This window comes from Sturnira hondurensis, unplaced genomic scaffold (assembly GCF_014824575.4).
Source record: "Sturnira hondurensis isolate 20B ecotype Veracruz unplaced genomic scaffold, ASM1482457v3 Scaffold0004474, whole genome shotgun sequence".
Lineage (NCBI taxonomy): Eukaryota > Metazoa > Chordata > Mammalia > Chiroptera > Phyllostomidae > Sturnira > Sturnira hondurensis.
This window is the reverse complement of record NW_028077105.1, coordinates 8,821,168-8,844,264: the sequence shown is the minus strand read 5'-3', so window position 1 is coordinate 8,844,264 and position 23,097 is coordinate 8,821,168. Positions and strand designations below refer to the sequence as shown.

General features: G+C 36.9%; 1 protein-coding gene across 3 annotated transcripts in view; it reads left to right on the top strand.

Moving 5' to 3' along the window:
- LAMA2 (laminin subunit alpha 2) overlaps positions 1-23,097 on the top strand; it is a 531,387-nt gene that overhangs the window by 282,406 nt on the left and 225,884 nt on the right. For all 3 annotated transcript variants that reach the window (XM_037045779.1, XM_037045780.1, XM_037045778.1), the window contains exons 13-14: positions 16,049-16,171; positions 17,624-17,835. In XM_037045779.1, the coding sequence (XP_036901674.1) occupies positions 16,049-16,171; positions 17,624-17,835 (335 nt within the window). The remainder of the gene's footprint in view (positions 1-16,048; positions 16,172-17,623; positions 17,836-23,097) is intronic.

Here is a 23,097-nt window from a genome sequence, read left to right as displayed (position 1 = left end):
ATTTAATTGGAAATATTTTATGTTAGTCATTAGTATCTGGAGATAGCTTTATGTTTCAACTGGTAACACAAATCCCATGCTTTTCCACATACCAACATCTAAATCGTAACTCAATGAGAAAAGCTGATGAGGAGCCTGAAAATTAATGAGACATAAAAGCTTTTGACTCTGACCTTGAGATGCAATTTGGTATTTATGATGTGAAATCGCTTGCCTTCTTTTAAGTAGAGAAACAGCTGGTCTGTGTGGGACGGATGTTCAGTTATGACTGAGAAGAAAAACAGAAAATGTAAAACTCTAAAGAAATAGTATGTAGAATAAAGTACATACTACCAAATTCAATGGGATATGTTCAGTTCACAGAATGTTAAAGGCTGCTCCCTGCCAAGAAGTATACAGTTGCCATGCTGACATGAAAGTACATGAAGAAAATAAGTGTCCAAAGCTGCATAAATATTTGCTCCCCCGTGAGAGTGTGAGAACGTGTGTGTTTCATGTTGTGATTGATAGGATTGCTTTTATACACCACTTTGAACTCTTGGCAGGAACTTTGGAGTGTCCTGAGAATCAGTCTGCCTTTGTATGGCAGACACTCTGTTTTCTTAGAAAATAGTAAAGAATACTGTTTGTACTCTTTCTGTAAAAGGGTGCCTCTGGTTTGGAGAAATCGAAGAACTAGTAGGAAAACCATATAGCTTCGATGAAATGCTCAGCTATATTTTGAAACTTAGACCACAGTTGTTGTTTTTTTTTTTTGTTTTTTTGTTTTTGCTTCTGGTTTTGTGCTTCTTTAATGTCCAAAGGAGACTGTAGTCTGACCTGCTGCTAATACATATCTGATGACATGTAGATTCTTGGGAGATTGTTGTCTTTAATGACTTACCTATTAAAAATAAAAGAAATGAAGACATATCTAAAATACTCCGTAATGTATTTATTGGAATGCAATAATTTCTGCATTTTACAGAGTTTCCCTAGTGAAGCAAGAGGTCTTAAATACTTCATTGAAGTTTTATTATCTGGTAGGCATCAGATTTATCTTGTAATTTAATTTAGAGAATTTGAGAACTAAAGATATTAAATAATGGAAGTGTACATATGTTTAGTTTTCAAAATATGTTAATATTACTTCATATCCCAAAATAACACAATAAAATAAACAGGAAAATCATTGAAATGTTTACAGTACAGATGATGATTTTAAAGCTCGTCTGCTTCAGAAAAACACTAATCCCCTCTCTAATCTTAGTCCATATATTTACCGTGTGACTCTGGGCAAATTCAATTCATTCCAAAGTCTAAATTGTGTTGTGTCTAAAAGAGAATGAAAATATCTATGCTGAAGAGTTTTTGTAAGAAATTCGTGAGAGGAGCTAGGTAAAACATCGTCTTTACATTCTCTAGCAGGCTTATAGAATTTAAACATTATCTTGCTTCCTCTCCTAATTAACCTAGGAATTCAGCAGATTCAAATACGTGTGTTAATTTGAGTCTAAGTGCTTGTGTAGAAAATGCTGTTGTTTCTTAAACATGAAAATATACTACCATCATTAATATGACAAAGCAAACAAAGTAAAACTTTGCTAAAATGCCATTTTTCCCATTGGATTGGCACGGTTCCAAAAGTTTGATAACATGATTGGTGAGGATTTAAGGGAAATAAGTATTTTCCTTTACTGGTACTGGTATGTACAAAATCTTAAAGGTTAATTTGGCAATATCCATTTAAATTACAGATGTATATACATTTTGACATAGCAAGTCTATCTCTGGAAATTTATTCACCAGTTAATTTTGCACAGGCAGGATATATCTAAGCACACCGTTATTCATTACAACAATGTTTATAGTGGAAAAATATTAATAATAGACATCCATCAATAGTGATTGTTCATAGACATATTAATAATTAAAATGGAGAAGCTGAACACTCTTCAATGTGACTATATATATAAATATATATATATTTTTTAAAGATTTTATTTATTTATCTTTAGAGGGGAAGGGAAGGGGAGAAGGAGAGAAGTATCAATGTATGGTTGCCTCTCATGAGTCCCCTGCTGGGAACTGACCTGCAACCCAGGCATGTGCCCAGACTGGGAATCGAACCTCGATCATGTGGTTGACAGGCCCGCGCTCAATGCACTGAGCTATGCCAGCCAGGGCTTATATATAAATATTTAATCCTCAAAACAATACTCATACAGCCTTATGAGGTTTATTATTGTTGTTACATTTATTTTAAAGATGAGGAAATGAAAAGCATTAAAAGATTACATAACTTGCTCAAGGTTAAAAAGTTGGTAGGTTGAACAACAATAAGATAATTTAAATTAAAAAAAAGTTGGTAGGTAGTGAAACCAGGTTTTAACCTCACTGTCTAGCACTTGAGTCAATGTTTAATATTCGATAGTGCTTGGGGGGGGTGTGGTGTTGGGTGCAGGGAAAGAGAGAGACTCCATGGGGAGTATTTAAAAACATAAATATAAATTAAAAATATACCTCAATATCACTAAAGGAACAGTGTGACTCTGAAGAATTCAACCTCTTAGAGCCTCGATCTTCTTTTTTCTTATCAGCAGAAAAGTTTTTTTCCTTATTAAGACAATCAATTTAAACCACATCCAAGGCCTTAGCTCACAGACACAAACCAAAGTAGCTAGTTAAAGCCCTAGATATTGAGATATGGGCCATACGATGGGGGAAATGCTCGCCCTCTGAAGCTTACACCAAACTGCTCCATCACAGCTGAGCCTGGCTGGTGTTTGGGTGTGCTTGAGGGTGAGTACAGCTACAAAACCAAATGAGAACAGCTGTTTCTGACAAGAACTGAAGCATTCTAAGAAGAGGGCTGGAAAAACTTAGTACCTCGAGACAGGGCCTTGGGTGGCCTTGCAGAGAGCCACGGCGGAGAAGCAGACTTTCGTTTGTTCACAAATCAGCTGGTCCTGCGCACTGGCGCCGTGGTTCACTGGGAAAGGCATTCCTCCAACATGTTCATAGAGGTGCCCATCCACACTGGTACATGGAGTAAATTGGAAGTTCACCATGTCATCTACCCGATAGTGACCTTCCTGTGCCGCGGCCTCATGGCCTCATTCTCTTCAAAGCATTTTGCTCTGTCTTCAGGAGACAACTTCTTCACTTCACAAAGAAACTGTTTCGGGACTGACTCATCCTCAAATTCCATTTTGTCCTGATTACTGACCACTGCATGTATAAGCCCGATGATGCCACAGGAGTCCCAGTGCTCTGCCTCATGAAGTACACTTCAGGACTGACTTGTTGTCCCTTCAGTTCTTCACCTATTTTTTCCTGAAGGATGGAAACAGCAGCAATGCACAGGCAGGCACCTAACTGAGCTCAGAGCCTCCTCTTGCAGCTCCAGCCTGTCCACACAGCCTCTGGTGGGTAAACGCCAGCCAGGCCCGCACTTAGTTCCGAATTTTGGGGTTAATCTCCATGGGTTTGAACTGCATGTTCACAAAAGGCAGGTGAAATCACAGCCAAAAAAGAGAAGAAAAACTTCCATTTCTTCATCTGTGCAATATAATAATAAATAATAATAGTAAACCTACATCATATAGTTTCTGTAGACTAAAAAATGATGCTGAAAAGTACTATTGAAATTCTCAAGTTTCATACAAATGTTAGCTTGATTATATATGGCTCAGTAATTATATCCCCTTAATTTTTGGAACCTACTATATTTTCATATTACCCATATCTCACTATTTTAAAAGTGGTATTTTTTGTTTTCAAACTTTCAAAGTCCAGATTATAGGGATTTGTTGCAATGAATGACATGGTAGTGAGAGAATCTTGCTCTGTGTGGTGACAAATTTTGGAGGCTGATTTATACGATGGCAACAATAACAAGTGTCATGGTAGCAGCTAACCCTCATTTTACATTTATAAAGTTATCAAGCACTATTTTAGATTATTCCATTGAATTCTCACAAGAACTCAATAGCTATTTATTGCTGTATTACCTCCATTTTCCAGATGAAATTTTGAGACAAAGAGAAAGTAAGTAATTTACTCTACTTACACACAGCCAATAAGAGGCAGAGCTGACTGTTTCCTTCCCAGAAATCTAGCGGCAGAAGCTGTAATCTTTCCCACTATGCCATTCTGTTTCTCTGAATTTGTCTATAGAAGTAGTTTTCTCTTAATGAGTGTGCTGTTCTGTCCTATAAATGCTTCATCTCTAACATCACAGATTAGGCAGCAGGTGTGTAGAAAGCTAATTACTATTCTGGTACTCAACAATAGACCTTGCAAAGAGTTACCCTTGTGTTTAATTAACCACCTATTAATAAATTTGCTCCAAAACTTGGCATTGTGGCATTGGAGTTGTCCAGTGATACCAGATCTTGTCCATCCTCTCAGAAGATGGAGGCATGCCTTCCCCATCATCTCAGACAGATGGACTTCTATTCATATATATTCAGGGAATTAGAGACCCTCTGAGTTAGCACATTCCATTATCAATAGTTCCAGCTATCAGAAGTTAATTCTTACACAAGATTGAAAGACATTCATTTCCTCCCTTCCACTCCATATAGGTTCTATTTTTCTGCTACAAACAGCAACTTTTATTTCTATTGTATATGATAGGCCTTCAAATATTTGAAGAAAACAATCATGTTTTCTCTAAATCTTCTTCTTTTAAAGTTAAATATTTCCATGATCTTTCCAAACCTCTCGCTCAGCTTTTACAACCATCAGCATTCTGGTCACAGTTCTTTGTGTGAACTCCAATGTGTCGACTCCTGTCTTAAGTGGTGGTGTCAAGTTCTGAGTGTAGTGGGATCACTGCTTCCTTTTATCAGTATGCCAGGTGTCTTCTTAATGCAGAGTATGTTGCTTGCCGCTATATCAGAACCCACTGAAAATGTATTTACAATGTAAAAAGTATGTATTAGTGGGCACTGGAATTTACACTATTTTCCCAATGTATAGAAGGTGGCAAAAATTAATGACATATTCAAATTTTTGTATATAATATGTACCCAAGATATAATATATATATATCTTGGGTGGCAAAAAGTAATGGCATATATCCCAATTTTCTTGTATATGATATGTACCTATATTTTTGGCCCAAACTTTCAGGAAAAAATTGCTTATTTTAATTTTTAATTCAAGTATTTATTTATTTATATTTAGAAACAAAACCAATTATTATATTCTGGGGTATTATTTCACATATGGATATTATTATTGCTTTCTAGAGTTATGCTTTTAACATATAAGCATAAATAAAAGAATTGAAAGCATTTATATACATATGAAATTAGTACTATACATGTATAATGTGCACCCTTATTTTCCCTTCAAAAACTTGAGCAAAAAAGTACACATTGTACACAGCAAAATACAGTAGTTCTCTTATGTGTGTAAATCTCTAAGTGACTTAAATATTTATTTTGCTTTTAACTGAAGCTGAAAATTACAAAATTCTTAAAGTTTCTTATTAAAAATATTTATTATTTGCCAGTCAGTAACACAGTAAGTTCCTATAACAAATTCAAATCACTAAAAGGCTCAACTAGATATATTTTCTTTGTTCTCTTTTTATTTTATTTTATTTTATTATTATTTTTTCATAATATTTTAATTTAATTCTTGTTCAAGTACAGCTTTCTGTTTTATATTCCCAACCCTGCCTGCCCCCCACCCAATGCTCTCCACCTCCCTCCCATTTCCACCCCCCACCCTTAGTTATTGTCCATGTGTCCTTTATACTTGTTCATGTGAGTCCATCCCCTTTTCCCCTATGATTCTCTCCCCTCTCCCCTCTGGGCCCTGACAGCCTGTTCCATATTTGAGTGTCATTGGTTGTATTTTGCTTGCTTGTTTGGTTTGTTTAGATTCCTGTTAATGGTGAGATCATATGATATTTGTCTTTCACCGCCTGGCTTATTTCGCTCAGCATAATGCTTTCCAGTTCCATCCATGATGTTGCAAAGGGTAGTAGTTCCTTCTTCCTTTCTGCAGTATAGAATTCCATTGTGTAAATGTACCATAGTTTTTTGATCCAGTCATTGACCGATGGGCATCTAGGTTGCTTCCAACTCTTGGCTATCGTGAATTGTGCTGCTATGAACATTGGGGTGCATAGGTTCTTTTGGATTGGTGTTTCAGGATTCTTAGGATATACTCCTAAGAGTGGAATTGCTGGGTCAAAAAGCACGTTCATTTTTAATTTTCTTAGAAAATTCCATAGTATTTTCCATAGTGGTTGTACCAGTCTGACTGGTACAACCTCTTTGTTCTCTTTTTAGAACTGATGAAGACAAAAATAGAGAAACCACTAAAGACCTGATTCAATAACAACCACAAAGCATCTTACAGGGGTGGTGCACATCTGTCCTAGTTTTTTATGCCTTCTCCATCTGTAATTCACTGAAATACTATGTACTGTTGAATTTGATTAAAATTCAGCAGGTATTTATGGAAGAGGTACTATTTGTAAGTTGCCTGTGCAAAGTACTGTAGGGAAACATTCATATCATGAACAAGACCTGAATTCTGCCATCACTGGAATCTCTTCCAGAAACTCTAAGACTTTAAAGTGCATTTAGAATTTTGAAATAAATCTTATTATGATTAGTTTTGTGTAAACTGTGTATGGTGCTTTAAGTTTGCAAATGATCCTTACTAAAACAGTATAATTTACAACATTTGTGGAATATAGACTATGTGCTAGGTACTAGATGAGAAATTTTATGTGTATTCTCATTTCATCCTCAGAACAAACTTCTGAGATAGGTATAATTTAGCTCATTTTAGTGAACATTGACTCAGGCTCTGAAAACATAAATAACTTTCCTAAGGACCATAGAGCATTTAAAGGCAGAAACACAATCCAAATTCAGGTCAAGAAAATCTCCAGGTATGAGCTTGATCTTTTGTGTGGATTATATTTCTTATATTAATAGACATGTCAGAAAACTAACAATTCTATCTGCTCATTATGGAAGAATTTATTGGCCTGTTGATGCTCTTCTGGGGTTCTTAACTTAGTTTTCATTGCACGTCTGGAAACTTTTTCCTCTGAAATTCACAACCAGCTCCTACTGCTATAGTCACGACTCACCTGCAGAGTTCACAAATGCGGGAAGAGAGAAAAGGGAATAGTGGTAAGTCAATTTAGCATCCAATCAAAATAGTATTGCAAGACTGGTGTTCTGGCTGCAGCTTTTGTGGGAAATAGTTGACTGCTATTTCAAAATAACCTTTATCTAAATAATGTAACCTCATTTAAACATACAGGTCTTCTGGCCATATTCAGTGTGTCCTTAAGTGTTTTATCGTTGAGGATTGCCTATGGGCAAGATGAGAACTCTGTTTTTTTAATACTCTTTCCCCTGCTTTTGCAGGAAGAATAGAAAAGGCTACGTACTAGCTGCATTCTACCACAAGTAATAAATATCTTTCTAAGACAAAGGAGTTAGGCAGTGAGAGAAAGGCTTACTAAAATTCTTTTTCAAGTAGAAAATAACAGAGATGGTATCCTTTTTCTCAGTGTTCTCATAAATTTCACACAAGTATAATATATTTTGTTTTTATTCATTTTTAATTTGTGTGAAAGTAGTGTGTTTCTCTTTAACTTAATGGAACTTAGATTAAAACATGTCCTGTTATTTTAATCAGCATCAATAGGATACATCATGTACATGTAGTTTTCTGTTTTCTTGGCAGAGAACCTAAAAAAAGTTAAGACTGGGTCAATAAGAAACATATGTATATACAAAATCATAATTTATTATTTTATTAGACCAGTGTTTAATTATTACATGTATTTTTGTGCTGAATACTTACACATAAATTAATGCAAACCACAGCAAAAGTACTAATGGAATGTTCCATCTAAACATAAGTGAGTAAACAGAACAGAAACAGCTGCTGCAAAGACCCTGTTTTTGAGTCTGGGCTTCATAATAGATAGCAGTTTGGAGAATTTTGGCTGCTGCCATTTACTGACATCTGTTCAGACTGTACTATTTCCACTCAATATTTGATCAGCACACGCACAGTGTAGCACATAGTTCCCTAAGTCAGAAGACGTACATCAACACCAACTCCTAATTTATTGTGTAGTGCATTGTACTTCTAAGCTCTTTATCATCTTTTGTTTAGCAAGTCTATTCATGGGGTGTTTATATATGTAAGTGTCCACAAATAAATCGAATTATTTGTAGAAAATACATGAAACAGGAAAAAAAAATTTGCTGTATTTTAAAATTCCACCTGTCTACCCCTGGACCACTTATTTATGAGAAGCCTTCATTATCTGGTTTTCAAACAACCAAAAACTGTCTTACCTGCTCAGTCCCCCATAATTCCATTTGCTTTGGACCATAAAAGCAAAAGGATTATGTGAGCATAGGTTGAGTATAATTGGACCCTACCTTGTTACACAGGGGACAGAAAACTTATACTAAAGCTTTATCTCGGTATCATTTGAGTGAGTAAACTATGAATTTTTAAAAAATTATATAGGAAACTCATGTTGTCTTCTCAATTCTCCTAGATGTGTCTCTCACAATTATCTTTGTTTTCATTCTGCCATTCAAACACTGTGATGGATATCTCTTGGCATTTTCAGTAAGAAACATTGTTCATAAATATTGTCTAGAAGGAAGGTTGTAAGGATTTGAAAAGTCATGGTGAAAGCTGGGAAGAATAAATGAGATTGAGAAATTTTATAAGCAGTGAGAGGTCTGGGCTTCAAGGACACTGGTTGGTCAGTGGGTGTTTTACTGAGGGACCATCTCTGGTGGGCTGCCACAGAACTCTGTCCTTGGACCTGTCACATTGATAATTTTCATCATTGCTTTGCATACTCATGAAATTCAAATGATGCAGCATACCAAGGAATGCAATGTAATCTCACCAGGTTAGAAGTGGCCAAGTCTGAAAGGAGAAAAGTCCCAAAGTCAGGCCTTTTCTCAAATTAGCTCTAATTATCACATGTGTAAAGTAAAGATTGTTATTATTAAAAAATAAGTACTGTTAAAACTCTACTTTGAATGTCAAAAAGAAAAAGAAAGGTGAGGCAGAAGGGATGGAGGAAAAGAAAGAAAAGATAAGTGAAAGGAAGGAAGGAAGAAAAAGCAGGCAGAGAGGAAGGAGGACGGGAGGAGTGAAAGTGGCAAGCAGTTGAGCTCTTTAAGATTTTTTTCTTTGTATTCCTCTACTATGTAACGGGGCCTCTTGCCTTCCAAACCAACCTTTCTAGAATGCATAGTCTCTGTTTGACACCTACAACGTCCAGTTCATTTTCCATGCATGAAAAGTGATTAAGACTTTAAGAGTTCTCGTGCATAATTCTCCCTGTTCTCTAATTCAACGTCTCCTTGCATCTGTTCTATTCAAATAATTATCAGTCTTTGCAAGAAGAGACACATGTTCTTATCTCAGTGTTTTAACTGAACAGAAAAGCATAACAACACCTGAAATGGAATACGGTTTCTATGTTAAAAGACAGTTCCTTGAATAGATGCATTAATAAACATTTATGTGGGAGGGACACCTTTTCAGAGTTTAAGCCTCTGGGCTTTTGGAATCTAGACAGTGAATCACGTGCTCTGTTTGTTCTGCTGAATTGAAATTGACAGATATGTTTCATTTACTCTGTTCAATATTATGAAGCCTTTTCCTCATTTGATTTTAGTATATTCCCCCTGAAATATTTACTCCAGTAAGCAAAAGCAAATATTAGGTTTTACACCCCATTTAGTGGAGTAAGAGTAATGATGTCCTGACATCAGAGAACCAAATACTCCAGCTTATTTTTATGAAAATAATTTTCCCAGGTATATTGTCCTCCGTAAATCACCCATCCCTCCCCCTCAATTCATGTTTCTTGAGATTGCAAGAAAACGAGAGACTACGGCACAAGTAGCTCATTTCTAAGTACTTTCCTAAATCCTTTAGTTTTATGAATTACCTTTAGCCTTTTTCCACTCATGAGGGAAAACTTTTCCGCCTCATTAAATCTTTAATGCAATGTGCTGCATCCACGCTACATTATTATGTGTGACATTAGGTTGTATATTTCAGAGTAACTGTAATGTTACTTGCAAACAAGCTGTTTCTTTGCCCTGCAGGTAGAACTAAAGAGGTACGCACAGGAAACAACTACTTGCGTTGCTCTTTTTCTTAATGGAGTAAGTCTGAGGATCAGGAGACTGAATGGCTTAGCACTGAACCATGTCCAGGAATGAATGGTTGCTGCTACTTTCCCTGCAGTGTCTTCTCAGCTTGATATCTTGCTGTAAAGAATTTCATTTAATATAAGGAGAAGGGTAAAAGGCTAGGTCCTTGGGGACCCTTCTAGAATGAACTATTCTTATTAAATTCACTTTCTCTTTGTATCAAAAAGGAATACGCCTCTCATCTCTGGTAAATATAGTCTCATCTATCCAGTAAATGTAAGGATTGCCTCAGAGTGAACTGGAATGGCACTTAGTTCAACTTGGGGAAGACCATATTTCTCCAGCCTGTAGAAAGATGACAGTTTAGTTTCTAAATAGCAGAAGAAAATGAAATGTTCTATTGGCTGTGCATGCAGGGCTCTGTAACACTGCCGTAATCAATGTTGTCCACAAAACGGACTGATTCGAAAGTCCCAAAGATGAGATTAATAAATTGAATCCAGAAAGTCTAAAATTGTGGAAAATTAGTTGGGCACACTACCTGTGACTTTCTAGTGTCATGTGATATAGTTAGACTCTGCAGTGTTAATGGATAAGCTGGTTTATTCAGACCTCTACCTCTTCTAGATTCCGTTAGCTCTCTTATTTGTTGTGGTTGCCACTGACTCCTCGGTAGACTTGGGAATATTACTGAAAAACCTTTTTTCCCTCAGTTTTCTGACCAATGGGATATCAGCCAGGCAAAAAAAAAAAGGAGAAGAAAGGAAAGCACTTGAATAGTCAGAGTGCCATAGGAATGAGAATTTCAGCAGGGGTATTAGTTCAAGCAAACCTAACTAGCACAATAGAGAGCTATACAAAGAGGCTAGAGTGGAAGTTTCCATACTTTCTCAATTCATGGCATGCTTTGTGCCTCCATATTTTTTTGCAGTGCCTTCTAAAGCAACTGAAATATGCCACTGTACTTAGGGTCAAACAATGTGATAAATGTTTCTGTTTAGTAACTTGTCATTTAAAAGGTAACACAGCCCTGACTAGTGTGGCTCGGTTGGTGATTGTCCCGTGAAGCAAATGGTCACCACTTTGATTCCCAGTCAGGGCACCTGCCTCAGTTGTGGTTTCAGTCCCTGGCTGAGGCACATATAAGAGGCAACTGATTAGTGTTTTTTCCCTTCCTTTTTCTCTCCCTTCCCCTCTCTCTAAAACTAAGTAAATAAAATCTTTAAGAAAAGATAATGCACATAAATTCAGACAGTATAACAATTTCTTTTCTTCATAAATAACCTCAATTGCTTACTAATGGGGTATGTTTGCCAGCTGGCTTTTTATCACAGCATCCACTGAAAACTTTGCTTAACAAAGGTACAGCATTGCTGGAAATTAAAGTAAACTAAAACAGCTCAAAATGCTAACAACATTCTTAAAGGAGTATAGCACTATCTAAGGTTAAAACTGAGAGCTAGCTTGAGTTGGTTGTTTGGTATATTTTCTTCAGACATTTATGGATCCCACAGTGCCTTTGTGAGTTCACTGCAGTGCCCCGGGCACCTCTGCACAGAGTTTCAGAACAAGGGCTGCACAGATCCTAGAGAGTGTTGAAGTGCACAGAAAGTTGAATGGTGTTATAGATCCCAGACTACTGGAGGGTCTTCATTAGGCAAGTACAGGAACAGACATAATAGATAAAACTTTCCCCAACAAGGAGACTGAAGTCAGAGAATTGAGTTCAAATGCTTGATGGGGGCCTAGTGAGTGTGATGTGGCAAAGGGAATAGAAAGTTAGCCAAGAAGAATTTCAAGAGAATAGGATGGAGGCAGTAATCCGATATAAATAACAAAGTGAAAATAATATTGTATTGCACCTACAGTTTTCCGTCTAAGATAGAGAAATAAAGCAATTGGCTTGAGCAAATCATGGGAGTTGGGAAAATAATCAAGTTTATTTCCCAGGAAGATCCAGATAATGAGATTAACTGTGGGTACCTTGAGTGTTTGAGACATTATTGAACAATCACTCAATATACGACTGTTAAAGGCTGAATTGTACCTATCCATAAATTTCGATGTTAAATTCCTAACCCCTAGAACCTCAGAATGTGACTGTATTTGGAGAAAGGCTCTTTAAAGTAGAAATTTAGTTAAGATGAGATAGTTAGGATTGTCTGTAATTCAACATTATTGGTGTCTTTTTAAGATGAGGAAATTAAGGCACAAATACAGAGGAAGTCCACATGAAGACATAAGGCAAAGAGGGCCATCTATATGCTAAACAAGAGGCCTCAGAAGAAACCTACCCTGCTGATAGGTTGATTTCAGATTTCTGTAGTTGAAGCCACCCAGTCCCTGGTACTTGCTATGAAAGAATGAGCAATATAGGGACACAGCACAGGATGGAAGATAGGGGTTGAAGAACAGGCTATAAATGTATAGAAATGTAGTTCAATCAATGAGAGGAATGGAAAAGTCAATGAGAAAGACTAAGTAAAATGGAGTAAGAGTCTTGAGGACATCTGTACAATGAATAAACAATAAGAAAAAATGTATTTGTAAGTGAGATAGAAGTATGACCAGCTGAAGAAGGAGTCTCAGGATAGTTTAGTGCAATAGAAGACAAAGAAGTCAAGAATCTTTAGAACTATTACATGTCACATAACGATTAAGAATAAAGCCGAACAGAAGGTCCATTAGTGGTTGCTGGATAAAACTGATAAATGACCTTTCATGAACACTTTAATGGAGCACTAGGTGTGAAAGACAGAGTGTAGTAGATAAAATAAGAAAGGGAGAATGGGTAGGAATGAAGACAATGAGGGTTAATACCCCTATTACAGAGTGTGACAGTAAAACATACATAACCGTGGATAATACTTAGAGGAGACAGTAAAGTCTATTGATGATTGTCAGCACTGTGCACATTCGATTTGATGGAGTGATTGAAGATTGGGATATTTGAAGGGATTATAGGAGAGTGGGGAAGCAAGGACATGGAGGAGTCCAGCAAAGGTGGCATTTCAGAGATGGAGCAGTAGCTAGATGAAGAAGAGGCAGAGAATTCTTCATCCACACCTGTACAAAAGAAAAATTCATATTCTGAATATTCTGCAAGTTTTTCTTCCCCAAACACCATCCCTCAGAAAAGAAGTCCTGTCTTATAACCGACTCAACTTGTTACAAAGACTTTCATGCGACAGTTATGTCCTCTTTGGGGAAGATGTTAGCTGAAAACAACACCAGGAAATACTTGGTTTAAAAGATTTTTGGCTGCGAACCATACGATCGCGGTTCAATTCCCAGTCAGGGCACATGCCTGGGTTGCAGGCCAGTTCCCAGGAGGGGACACATGAGAGGCAACCGTACACTGATATTTCTCTCCCTCTCTCCTTCCCTTCCCCTCTAAAGATAAATAAATAAAATTATAAATAAAAAAAAGAGTTTTGGAATTAAAGAGAATATAGAGACAAAGGAATTTAACAGGGAGTAAATAATTATTCCTAGGGATACAGCTTCTGAGTTGTAGGGTAATATCTTAAACAATCATATTAAAATATTACTTAAGTCTTTGACTAAGTAGTAATATAAAGGTGATCATAAATATACCTCTAGGATGAATAAAAAGGACAGTGATTCTAATAATATAGAAATGTGTACTTGTGGCTTGAGGAAAGAAATCTGAGAATAGTATGCATCTTTCCCAAACTGTTTTCACACACTTTAGGTGGAAGTAAAATGAGTTCACTTATGAACATTGGTAGATGGTACAAAAACTGTTCTAATAACACCAAAACACAGGTGTCAGAGATGCGTGAAAGAGTGGGTGGAAAAGTACTTTATGAAATATGAGTGAAAAAACAATTTTTAATTTGTGTTACTATTATTATTATAAATCCTCAGGATAATAGGTTGAATTAATCTTACTACTTAGTTTATGTTTTATATTATCATCAATCTGCATAAGGCCCCTCTCTTTTTTGGATATAGTTATTTGTTCCTTTTTCTAAATTTCAACCTCATTCTTTTCCCATATTATACTATTTTATATACTATATGATTTTTATAAGCATTATAAGTGCATATGGAAACAACAGTAATGAAGTAAATATTGCAACAAATCGAACACTTTTCTATTTCATCTAAAGTTTTAAAAGCTTGGAGACTGAAATTACAGTGTGGCTCTTTTATTGGCAAAATGGGAATTGCCTTCAGTTACCTTTAATTCTAAGGGTTTTTTTGGAGGGGATATGTATGGTAATTTCTTAAATTAAATATGAGAATTAAAGTGGATTTTTTCTCTTTGGGGAAGTAGTAGAGGCCATATTCCAGAAAAATAAAAATTGTGATCCAAACTTTTATTAGTTGAAACATATTTGGAAACCCAAATGTTTTGCAGCATTATAGATTTATGTCCAATATCCTTTCCAAACTCAATCCCTACCTTCTGCTAAATATTTTTGTTAAATTAGAAAATTCTAAACACTTCAGTCCTCTTTGAAGTATATGAAGGATGCTTTTTTATGCTAGACACCTCTCATTGAGAAAATATCTGGCTAACTTTAACAAGTATGCTATGTGGTACCTTGGATGTTTATCTTATTAGAACCAAAAACCTTTTATGTAGATTTTCCCCTCATTACTCACAATAATACCAAGTGCTATGGTCTAGGCTGATATTTATTATTTTATACATGAGAAGACATTAGAGTAAGGCTATTTCTTAGGGGAGTCAGGAGAATAAATGTTTTCTGAATTTTAGTTTCTTATAGAGCACCATCCACATAATGAGCACTTGGAAGACATTTCAGAGCGTCAATTAAAAAACCCTGTTTAATCTGTCAGAGTGAGCCATGGCGGGATTCCCTGTGGACCAACTTCGGGAGGAATCAGGTTCCTCCTCCTCCATCCAGTGCCTCCCAGGGAAGTGCTTTGTGGTCAGGCTGTGCCCTGTGAGGTCATGTAGAGCCCACAGCTGCAAGGCTGATCTTTGCTTGTCAGCATGGAGAGAACAGCAGAATACAAATCATCAGCTTTGTTTTATGAATATCTTTATTTACAGTGCTGGTGTGGAATTTTGTTAAAAAAAGGAGTATAGGATTTGCATTGAATCTGTCACTCAAACTCCGATGTTGATTCCTGTCCTATAAATGATCTTGCTTTCCTATTTTTTTTTTCTTTTCTACAAGGTGACTGTCAATGTCGGGCAATGTAAGCCTCAAGTATCCTTTGTATGAGGCTTAGCATGCATGTTGGAAGGGAAGACATTTGTTTAATGAAAAAGGGTGATCGCATTCATTCAAGCTAAGCATAATTGATTGCACACAGGAAAATGTATTTTCTTTGGGAGTTTTGATTGCATTTATCATAATGTAAAATGTGATGCTATTCTTTTACTTCTTTGCCCAACAGAATTTCTCAGCTTAGCTTATAGTCTATGTAAAGTGCCTGTCAAACGGAATGATGTCTTTGGTGAAAGCATTTAGACCCACAGAAAGGGAGTGGCCCTCGGGGATGGCTAGACATCTCCCAATTTTGACAAAGATCCTTTTCTGTCTGGAAATTGGAAAGCTCAAGCTATAGACTAGGAAAATGACAGAAAAGGCTATGTTTGGCTTTATGGAACTTAACCTATTTCTGCAAGTCTGCAATACTGGGGAAAATAATACCTGAACTGATATTTGTGTCAGGCTTGCTGTTGATTGCTAAGGTTCATAGATAAAGGTTACTCTTAAAGAAATGTCTATCATTCTTACCCTGCACTCTTGGGGTTTCTGCATTTTCCAAATTCTGCCCTCTAGAAAAATAAAATGATTTAAAAATAATAAGCGAAATGTGATTTAATAGCCCATCTCCTGTCTTGTAATGATTACGTATCTCCTCTCTGGTAGCTCACCGCAGTTGGAGGACAATTAACATTTACTGTATCATATGACCTTGAAGACAAGGAAGAAGAAGAAGAAGAGGAAGAAGAAGAAACAGAACATGTACTCCAGTTTATGGTTATCTTAGAGGTAGAGTATGAAGAAGGTCATTTATGCTCAACTGTTTTACATCATTATATTATTTGAGGTTATTCCTTACTTGGTTGATTTGATGTTAATTTATATAATATGATAGAAAAATATTATATCTTAGAAATTTGTTCTTATGCCAGTCTTATCTTTCACTCTTAGATATATCTAGAAAACTGAGTGTATTCTTTGGTTTTCAGTAAGGAAGAAGACCTTCAGACCAGACTTGGAATTTGAATTAAAAATGTAATGACCATGTTCTGAAGAACATAAATATGATGAAAGTGTTTAGGCAAATGCTGATTTACATAGTTGTATTATTTTCCATCTCCAAATGCTTCCAAGTAGAATTTGTCTACTTCATTTATATTAGTCAGAAGTAAATAAAAAAACTTGTTTATTTAGATGTAGTTAAATTTTAACTTCAAAATTCATAATTTAGGGAAGAAAGACATGGGAGAAGCTGTTGTCTGGATTTGAAGGGCCATAGGCAATTCTGAAATGCTGGAAGCTTAAAGTTACCTTAGAGGTCCTCTCTCATCCTTTCTCACACCCCACCCTCCAACACTCACACACAGCCAAAGGCACACACTTGCACACACACATTTATGAGCTCAGATAGGTCTATGTTGATTGAGCCCCAGGCTCTGTTGTTCTTTTTTTTAAATCTTTTTTTAAAATTTAATTATTTGTAAAGTACAGTTTTCTGTTTTTTACTCCCATCCTGTTGTTCTTAATGGGACCTTTCATGCACGTGAATCAATGACAAAAATTTTCCTCCAAAATGAATATTTACAATATTACATGAAGTGGATGTGTCGGTGTCTATGAAAGTAGAAGTATACCTTAGAATGCCTTTAAGATAAAAGGGTTCTCTAAATGTAAAATGTTAAGAAATTACATGTCATTAATATGGATGAACTAAGATAAGAAGGATAATCTAGATCAATCTAGTATTTCCTGTTATGATACCTTTATCCTATAGTGTGAAAAAACAGAATTTTCTCTTGTTTTGTTTTTTTCAATGTAGAAAAGTTCTTCAAAACAATTACTTAATACTCTATTCAAAGTTTTCTTCCCTATTTTCCTGTACAACCCTATTCATCATAAAAATATATTTGAAATATACAATTGTTGTGCACTGGTATAACATCAAAGTATTTGTAATCATATCTGCGTTTCCAGGTATCTATTATTTTAGTTGATGGTGGAAACAAAGTCATGCATAACCAAGAAGCTTATCTTTTGTAATGTATCTGGTTAAGGCTGTGATTTAAAATGCCTTCCCTGTCTTTCATTTGTGTATCGCAAACATGCTGAATGACAGAGAAAGCCAACCTGAAACTAAAAACCAATTCTCAAGAAGTGGAGAATTCAACTAGGGACACTTTTTATCTTTTTTTTACCCTTTTTTCACAGGTTTACCCTTTCACACTTTCTTTTCTCTTTTAGGGAAATGACTTGAGAATCAGTGCAGCCCTAGATGAGGTGTATCTGAAACCATCTGAAGACCATGTTACTGTATCGTTACTCAAAGAAGATTTATTTACCAGACACGGCACAAATTTTCCAGTCAGTAGAAAAGAGTTCATGACAGTACTTGTGGATTTAAAGAGAGTCCTCATACAAATCACAGACAGCCTTGGGGTGGATGCCATCTTCAGGTAAACTCAAGAACTACATCTCCCAGTGTTTACAGAGTTACCTTGGTGCAAACGGGCCTGTGTTAGGGTGGCCTGGAAGATCTCAGGGAGTTATTGTCTTCCATTTGTAGATAATAATGGAGAGCTGGGGTTCTAAAAAGTGTTTTTATTAGGGCTTTAAAATTTTAAATACCTAGAATGAATTTGTCTTAGCCCTTTATTAGTATTGGTTATATATTAGCGGTTCTGCCAGAACATGGGATAAAAACAATCCCTAAACTGAGAAATGCTACATTGGAAAATTAAGTCTCCATTATGATTACTCAGATAACAGGGAATTAAAGACATGTGATTCCAGAATATCCATATTTAGAGAGTTGTGTGTAAAATATTTTCTTCCATTAATTAATTAATGAGTTTCTGACTTAATCATATACAGTTTGTAATGAGAAGTGCAAGCACCTTCATTTCAATACCCCCAAGTCTCCTTATAAAACACTGTAAAACTGTACTGGTTGCATAGTGTGAAAGAAAGAGGAGATTTGGAGCCCACCAGGCTAGGAATTCAGTGAGCTCATTGCTGACTGTATGCATGACTTTTGGCAAGTGTTTGGTCCTTGTGGGAACTTGATTTCTTCAAGCATAGAGTGGAGATAATGCTGCCTGCTTTTCAGGGTCATGGTGAAAATTACTGTATTTTGTTATGTATAATAGGTACCCAGGTTTTTGTCTCAAGCTTTCCAGGGAAAAGTCTTTCATTTTAATTTTTAATTCAATTTATTTATTTATTTATTTATTTATTTATTTATGTTTAGAAACAAAATTAATTATCATATTCCAGTGTATTACTTTGCATATAGATATTGTTATTGCTTTCTAGATTTACACTTTTAACACATAAATATACATCAAATAATTAAAAGTACTTATATAGACATGAAATTCATGCTTCCCATGTAGTACTTGCGTAGAGAAATAATGTGCATCCTTATTTTTCCCTCAAAAATTTGGGCAATAGTGCACATCATACCCAGCAAAATGTGGTATGTGTTCTCCAAATTTTTTTTTCTTAAAGAGAGAACTTTCTGACTTGCATCAAATGTGCCGATGTCTGACTTACTAAAGACTTCCCTTTAAAACAATGACATTTGTCTGACAAAATTTAAACTTCACCTGTGTCTGAATGAGCTGTTTCTTTCTCCTTTTCTATTCTAGTAATGAGTAACTGGCTATCATGTCAACTACCTTTTGAATCAGATTCAATTAGCTGATTGAATTGGACCCCAAACCAACAATTTGGCCTACCCATTATCAAAGCAATGTCTCCAATCCTGGTTTCTGTACAAGAGGGGTTTTTTTTTGTTGATATCTGCCCCCCATCCCCATCATTTGCTTGTGCTGCCCATGCCTGTTTTACCTTTCAACTGCATGTAATCATCATTGCCATCTCCTGAAGGACGGAACTGCGAGGTCGTAAACAGAGCCCTTGCTAAACCATGTACCTCTTTGCATAGGAAATTCTGCTAGAAGCTGTGTTAAAATGCCATGAAGATGTGAAGCAGCACTTAGGAATTAGTTAGGTTTTTCCCCATTTGGTAAATAGAGATTGCCATGATGTTTAAACAGTATAAAGAAATGAGTCCTCTGGCTTTCAAAATGAATGACAACCAAATTGACAGAAACTGGCTAGGAGGCTTATTTATTTTTGTCAGCATTGTTTCTCAGACCAGTTCATCCAAAGGCATTTCCCCCTGATTTATGTCGGATAATTTCAGTGTCTACCCATCTTAAAATCATCAGTTTCATGTGAAGTCTTTCGAAGTTTTCTCACACACGAGTGACATGTTCCCAGAGCATGGCTATGTGAACTGACCCGCGAGCTAATTTAAGCAAGTGACTGCATTCTGGTTCAGAAGTAAAAGCCAATGTCAGATTTGAAACCTCTACCCCCTTCAGGTTAACTGAAAGTCAGCGTGAATCCTGAGTCAGTAGGCTTGTTACATTTTATTTATCTCTGATCTGCTAACAGATTGACTTATATTTGTGTAATTCATTATGTGAATTGATTTCAACTTGTCTTGCACATTAGGCTTCTAGCTGGGTATACAGTTTGTGTGTAAGCACAAATAAATTGAGTTATCTCAACAAAAAATGAATGCGTAGAGTGATTTAAGTAGGATTTATTTCTGTGATACTTCGCTCAGCAAATGGACTTAGGTTCCTTCAGTTATGTGGTTGCAATAGTGCCCCTGTCCGCAGGGGGTATGATCCAAGACCACAGTGGATGCCTGAAACCACAGATAGTACCAAACCTTATATACTACGTTCTATACATACATACCCATGACAAAGTTTAATGTATAAATTAGGTACAGTAAGAGATTAACAAAAATAACTACTTATCATAGGACAAGTAAATTAATATACTATAACAAAACTTATGTAAAAGTAGTCCTCTCTCCTTCCACAGTAATTTTTATATTTTTCTTTTTTTAAAAATATATTTCATTAATTACCCCATTACAGTTGTTCTATTCCCCCCTTCATTCCCCTCCACCCTGCACACCCCCTCCCCCACTATCCCCCCCTTTAGTTTATGACCCTGTGTCTCAAGTTCTTTAGATTCTGTATTTCCCATAGTATCCCTGCCCTCCCCCTATCTATTTTCTACCTACCATCTATGCTACTTATTTTCTGTACCTTCTCCCCCCTTCCCCTCCTCCTACCCCCCTGTTTCTAACCCTCCATGTGATCTCCATTTCTATGGTTCTGCTCCTGATCTAGCTGTCCTCTTAGTTTGCTTTTGTTTTAGGTGTGGTTGTTAATAACTATGAGTTTGCGATCCTTTCACTGTTCATATTTTTCATCTTCTTTTTCTTATATAAGTCCCTTTAGCATTTCATATAATAAGGGCTTGGTGATGATGAACTCCTTGAACTTGACCTTATCTGAGAAGCACTTTATCTGTCTTTCCATTCTAAAGGAAAGTTTTGCTGGATAAAGCAATCTTGGCTGTAGGTCTTTGGATTTCATGACTTGGAATACTTCTTTCCAGCCCCTTCTTGCCTGTAAGGTCTCTTTGGAGAAATCAGCTGACAGTCTGATGAGAACTCCTTTGTAGGTGACTGTCCCCTTATCTCTTGCTGCTTCTAGGATTCTCTCCTTCATTTTAATCTTGGCTAATGTAATTATGATGTGCCTTGGTGTGTTTCTTCTTGAATCCAACTTCTTTGGGACTCTCTGAGCTTCCTGGAAGTCTATTTCCTTTGCCAGATTGGGGAAGTTCTCCTTTATTAATTGTTCAAATAAGTTTTCCACTCATGGCTGTTCCTCTTCCCCTTCTGGTACCCCTATAATCCGGATGTTGGAACGTTTAAAGATGTCCTGGAAGTTCCTAAGCTTCTCCTCATTTTTTTTAATTCTTGTTGCTTCATATTTTTCTGTTTGGTTGTTTCTTTCTTCCTTCTGGTCCACTCCCTTGATTTGAGTGCCAGTTTTCTTTTTATCGCTATTGGTTTCCTGTGCATTTCCCTTCATTTCAATTAGTTTAGCCTTCATTTATTCCTCTAATTTGTGACTAAAATCAACCAGTTTTGTGAGCATCCTGATCACTAGTGTTTTGAACTGTGCATCTGAGAGGTTCACTATTCCTTGGTCGCTTAGAATTATCAGCTCTGGGGCTTTGAGTTCTTGAGCCATATTTTGGACTATTCGTGCCTGTTACATTTGAGGAGTGGAGCCCTAGGTGTTCACTAGGGCAGGATAACTCAGTCGCTGAGTTGTGATGCTGTATGTGGGGGCGGGGTCAAAGAGGAGCAATGGCGGTCCCCTCTGCTGCTTCCTGACTCTGGAGCCTGCATGGTCTGTCTCACTTGCTCACTTTCCCGCTGATTTATCTGCGTGCAAATGTGTGACTACGGTCAGCCACCACCCTGCGCCCTCACTGGGTCCGCCTGTTGCCACCCCACACCTGGGATCCATCCATGGCTACCCGGGCACCTGGGTTGGGGGATATTTCCTGCCGGACCCTGCTCTGCCGCTGCCTCCACCCCTCTTACCAGTCCGGTTGAATGGTTTGTTGTTGTCGGACTCCGTATAGATCAATCTGCTGTGTTTTGGCTGCGTTTTTGTTTACTAGAACTTTGTTGTCTTTAAACTGGGTTGTGGGAGAAGGCACAGTGTTTCCACCTATGCCTCCATCTTGGCAGAAGTCCCCTAATTTTCATATTTTTCAATTCAAACCTATTCTATCCATGTGTGTAACCATCCCTTATTTGCCCTAGATGTCTTGGTGTTGCCTGTTTTAGGGGATCCCTTGCTGAAGTCACCCAAAGACTGAATGCTTTCTGGTGCAACACTTGGCCACAGATTAAGCCGAGAACCTTCACCTTTTCACTTAAAGGAAGCACTTGACGGCTGTTGGGGGTGTCTCAGTTGCCAGGATCACTACTCTTGTGTTCTGGGGCCATTATTTAGTAAAATGAAGGTTACATGAACACGAGCACTGTGATGCTCAACAGTCCACCTGATAACCAAGAAATATTTTACTGCATGACTGCAGGGTGGGTAGTGTATACCGCACGGATGTGCTGGGCCAAGGCGTGATTCACATCCCAGGCAGGACAGAGCTAGAGAGTGTGAGACTTCGTCACACCAGTCAGAACAGCATGCAATTTAAAACTTATGAGTTGTTATTTCGGGAAATTTTCATTTGATATTTTGGACCACAGTTGACTGCATGTGACAGAAATCTCAGAAGCTGAAACCATGGAAAGAGAAACTGTGGATAAGGGTAAACAACTGTAGGTGGCATTGAATAGTGAAAAGAAAACTGAGTGCAGGTCAGCATTTTGATTTTGTTCTCAACTCAGTCTTTTCATTGTTTTGCCCGTAAAAGTATCTTTGCCCTTTTTGGATTTCAGTCTCCTCATCTGTGAAATAAGGGGGATGATTACTGCTGGCCCAAAAGGGTACCACGAGAATGGAACACAAGGGCTGCAAAAGCGCTTTGCTAATGGCAAACCAGCATGCAAATCTGACGCATGTTTATCTGCCCTGCACCACTGCAAGGAATAGTCTTTTCTGCAAATTCCATTAAGACTTAGAGACATCTAGAATAAGGCATATACTAATATTTCTAAAATTGTGTTGGTTTTGCTGTTCTTCTTTTCCAGAATTCTGAGATGCCCATGCCATCAAATTAGTTGATCTCCTTCTCATTTTTCTCTTTCATGAGATGAACATACATATAGAAAAATTTTTATCTTTCTCTCGAGTGTAAGA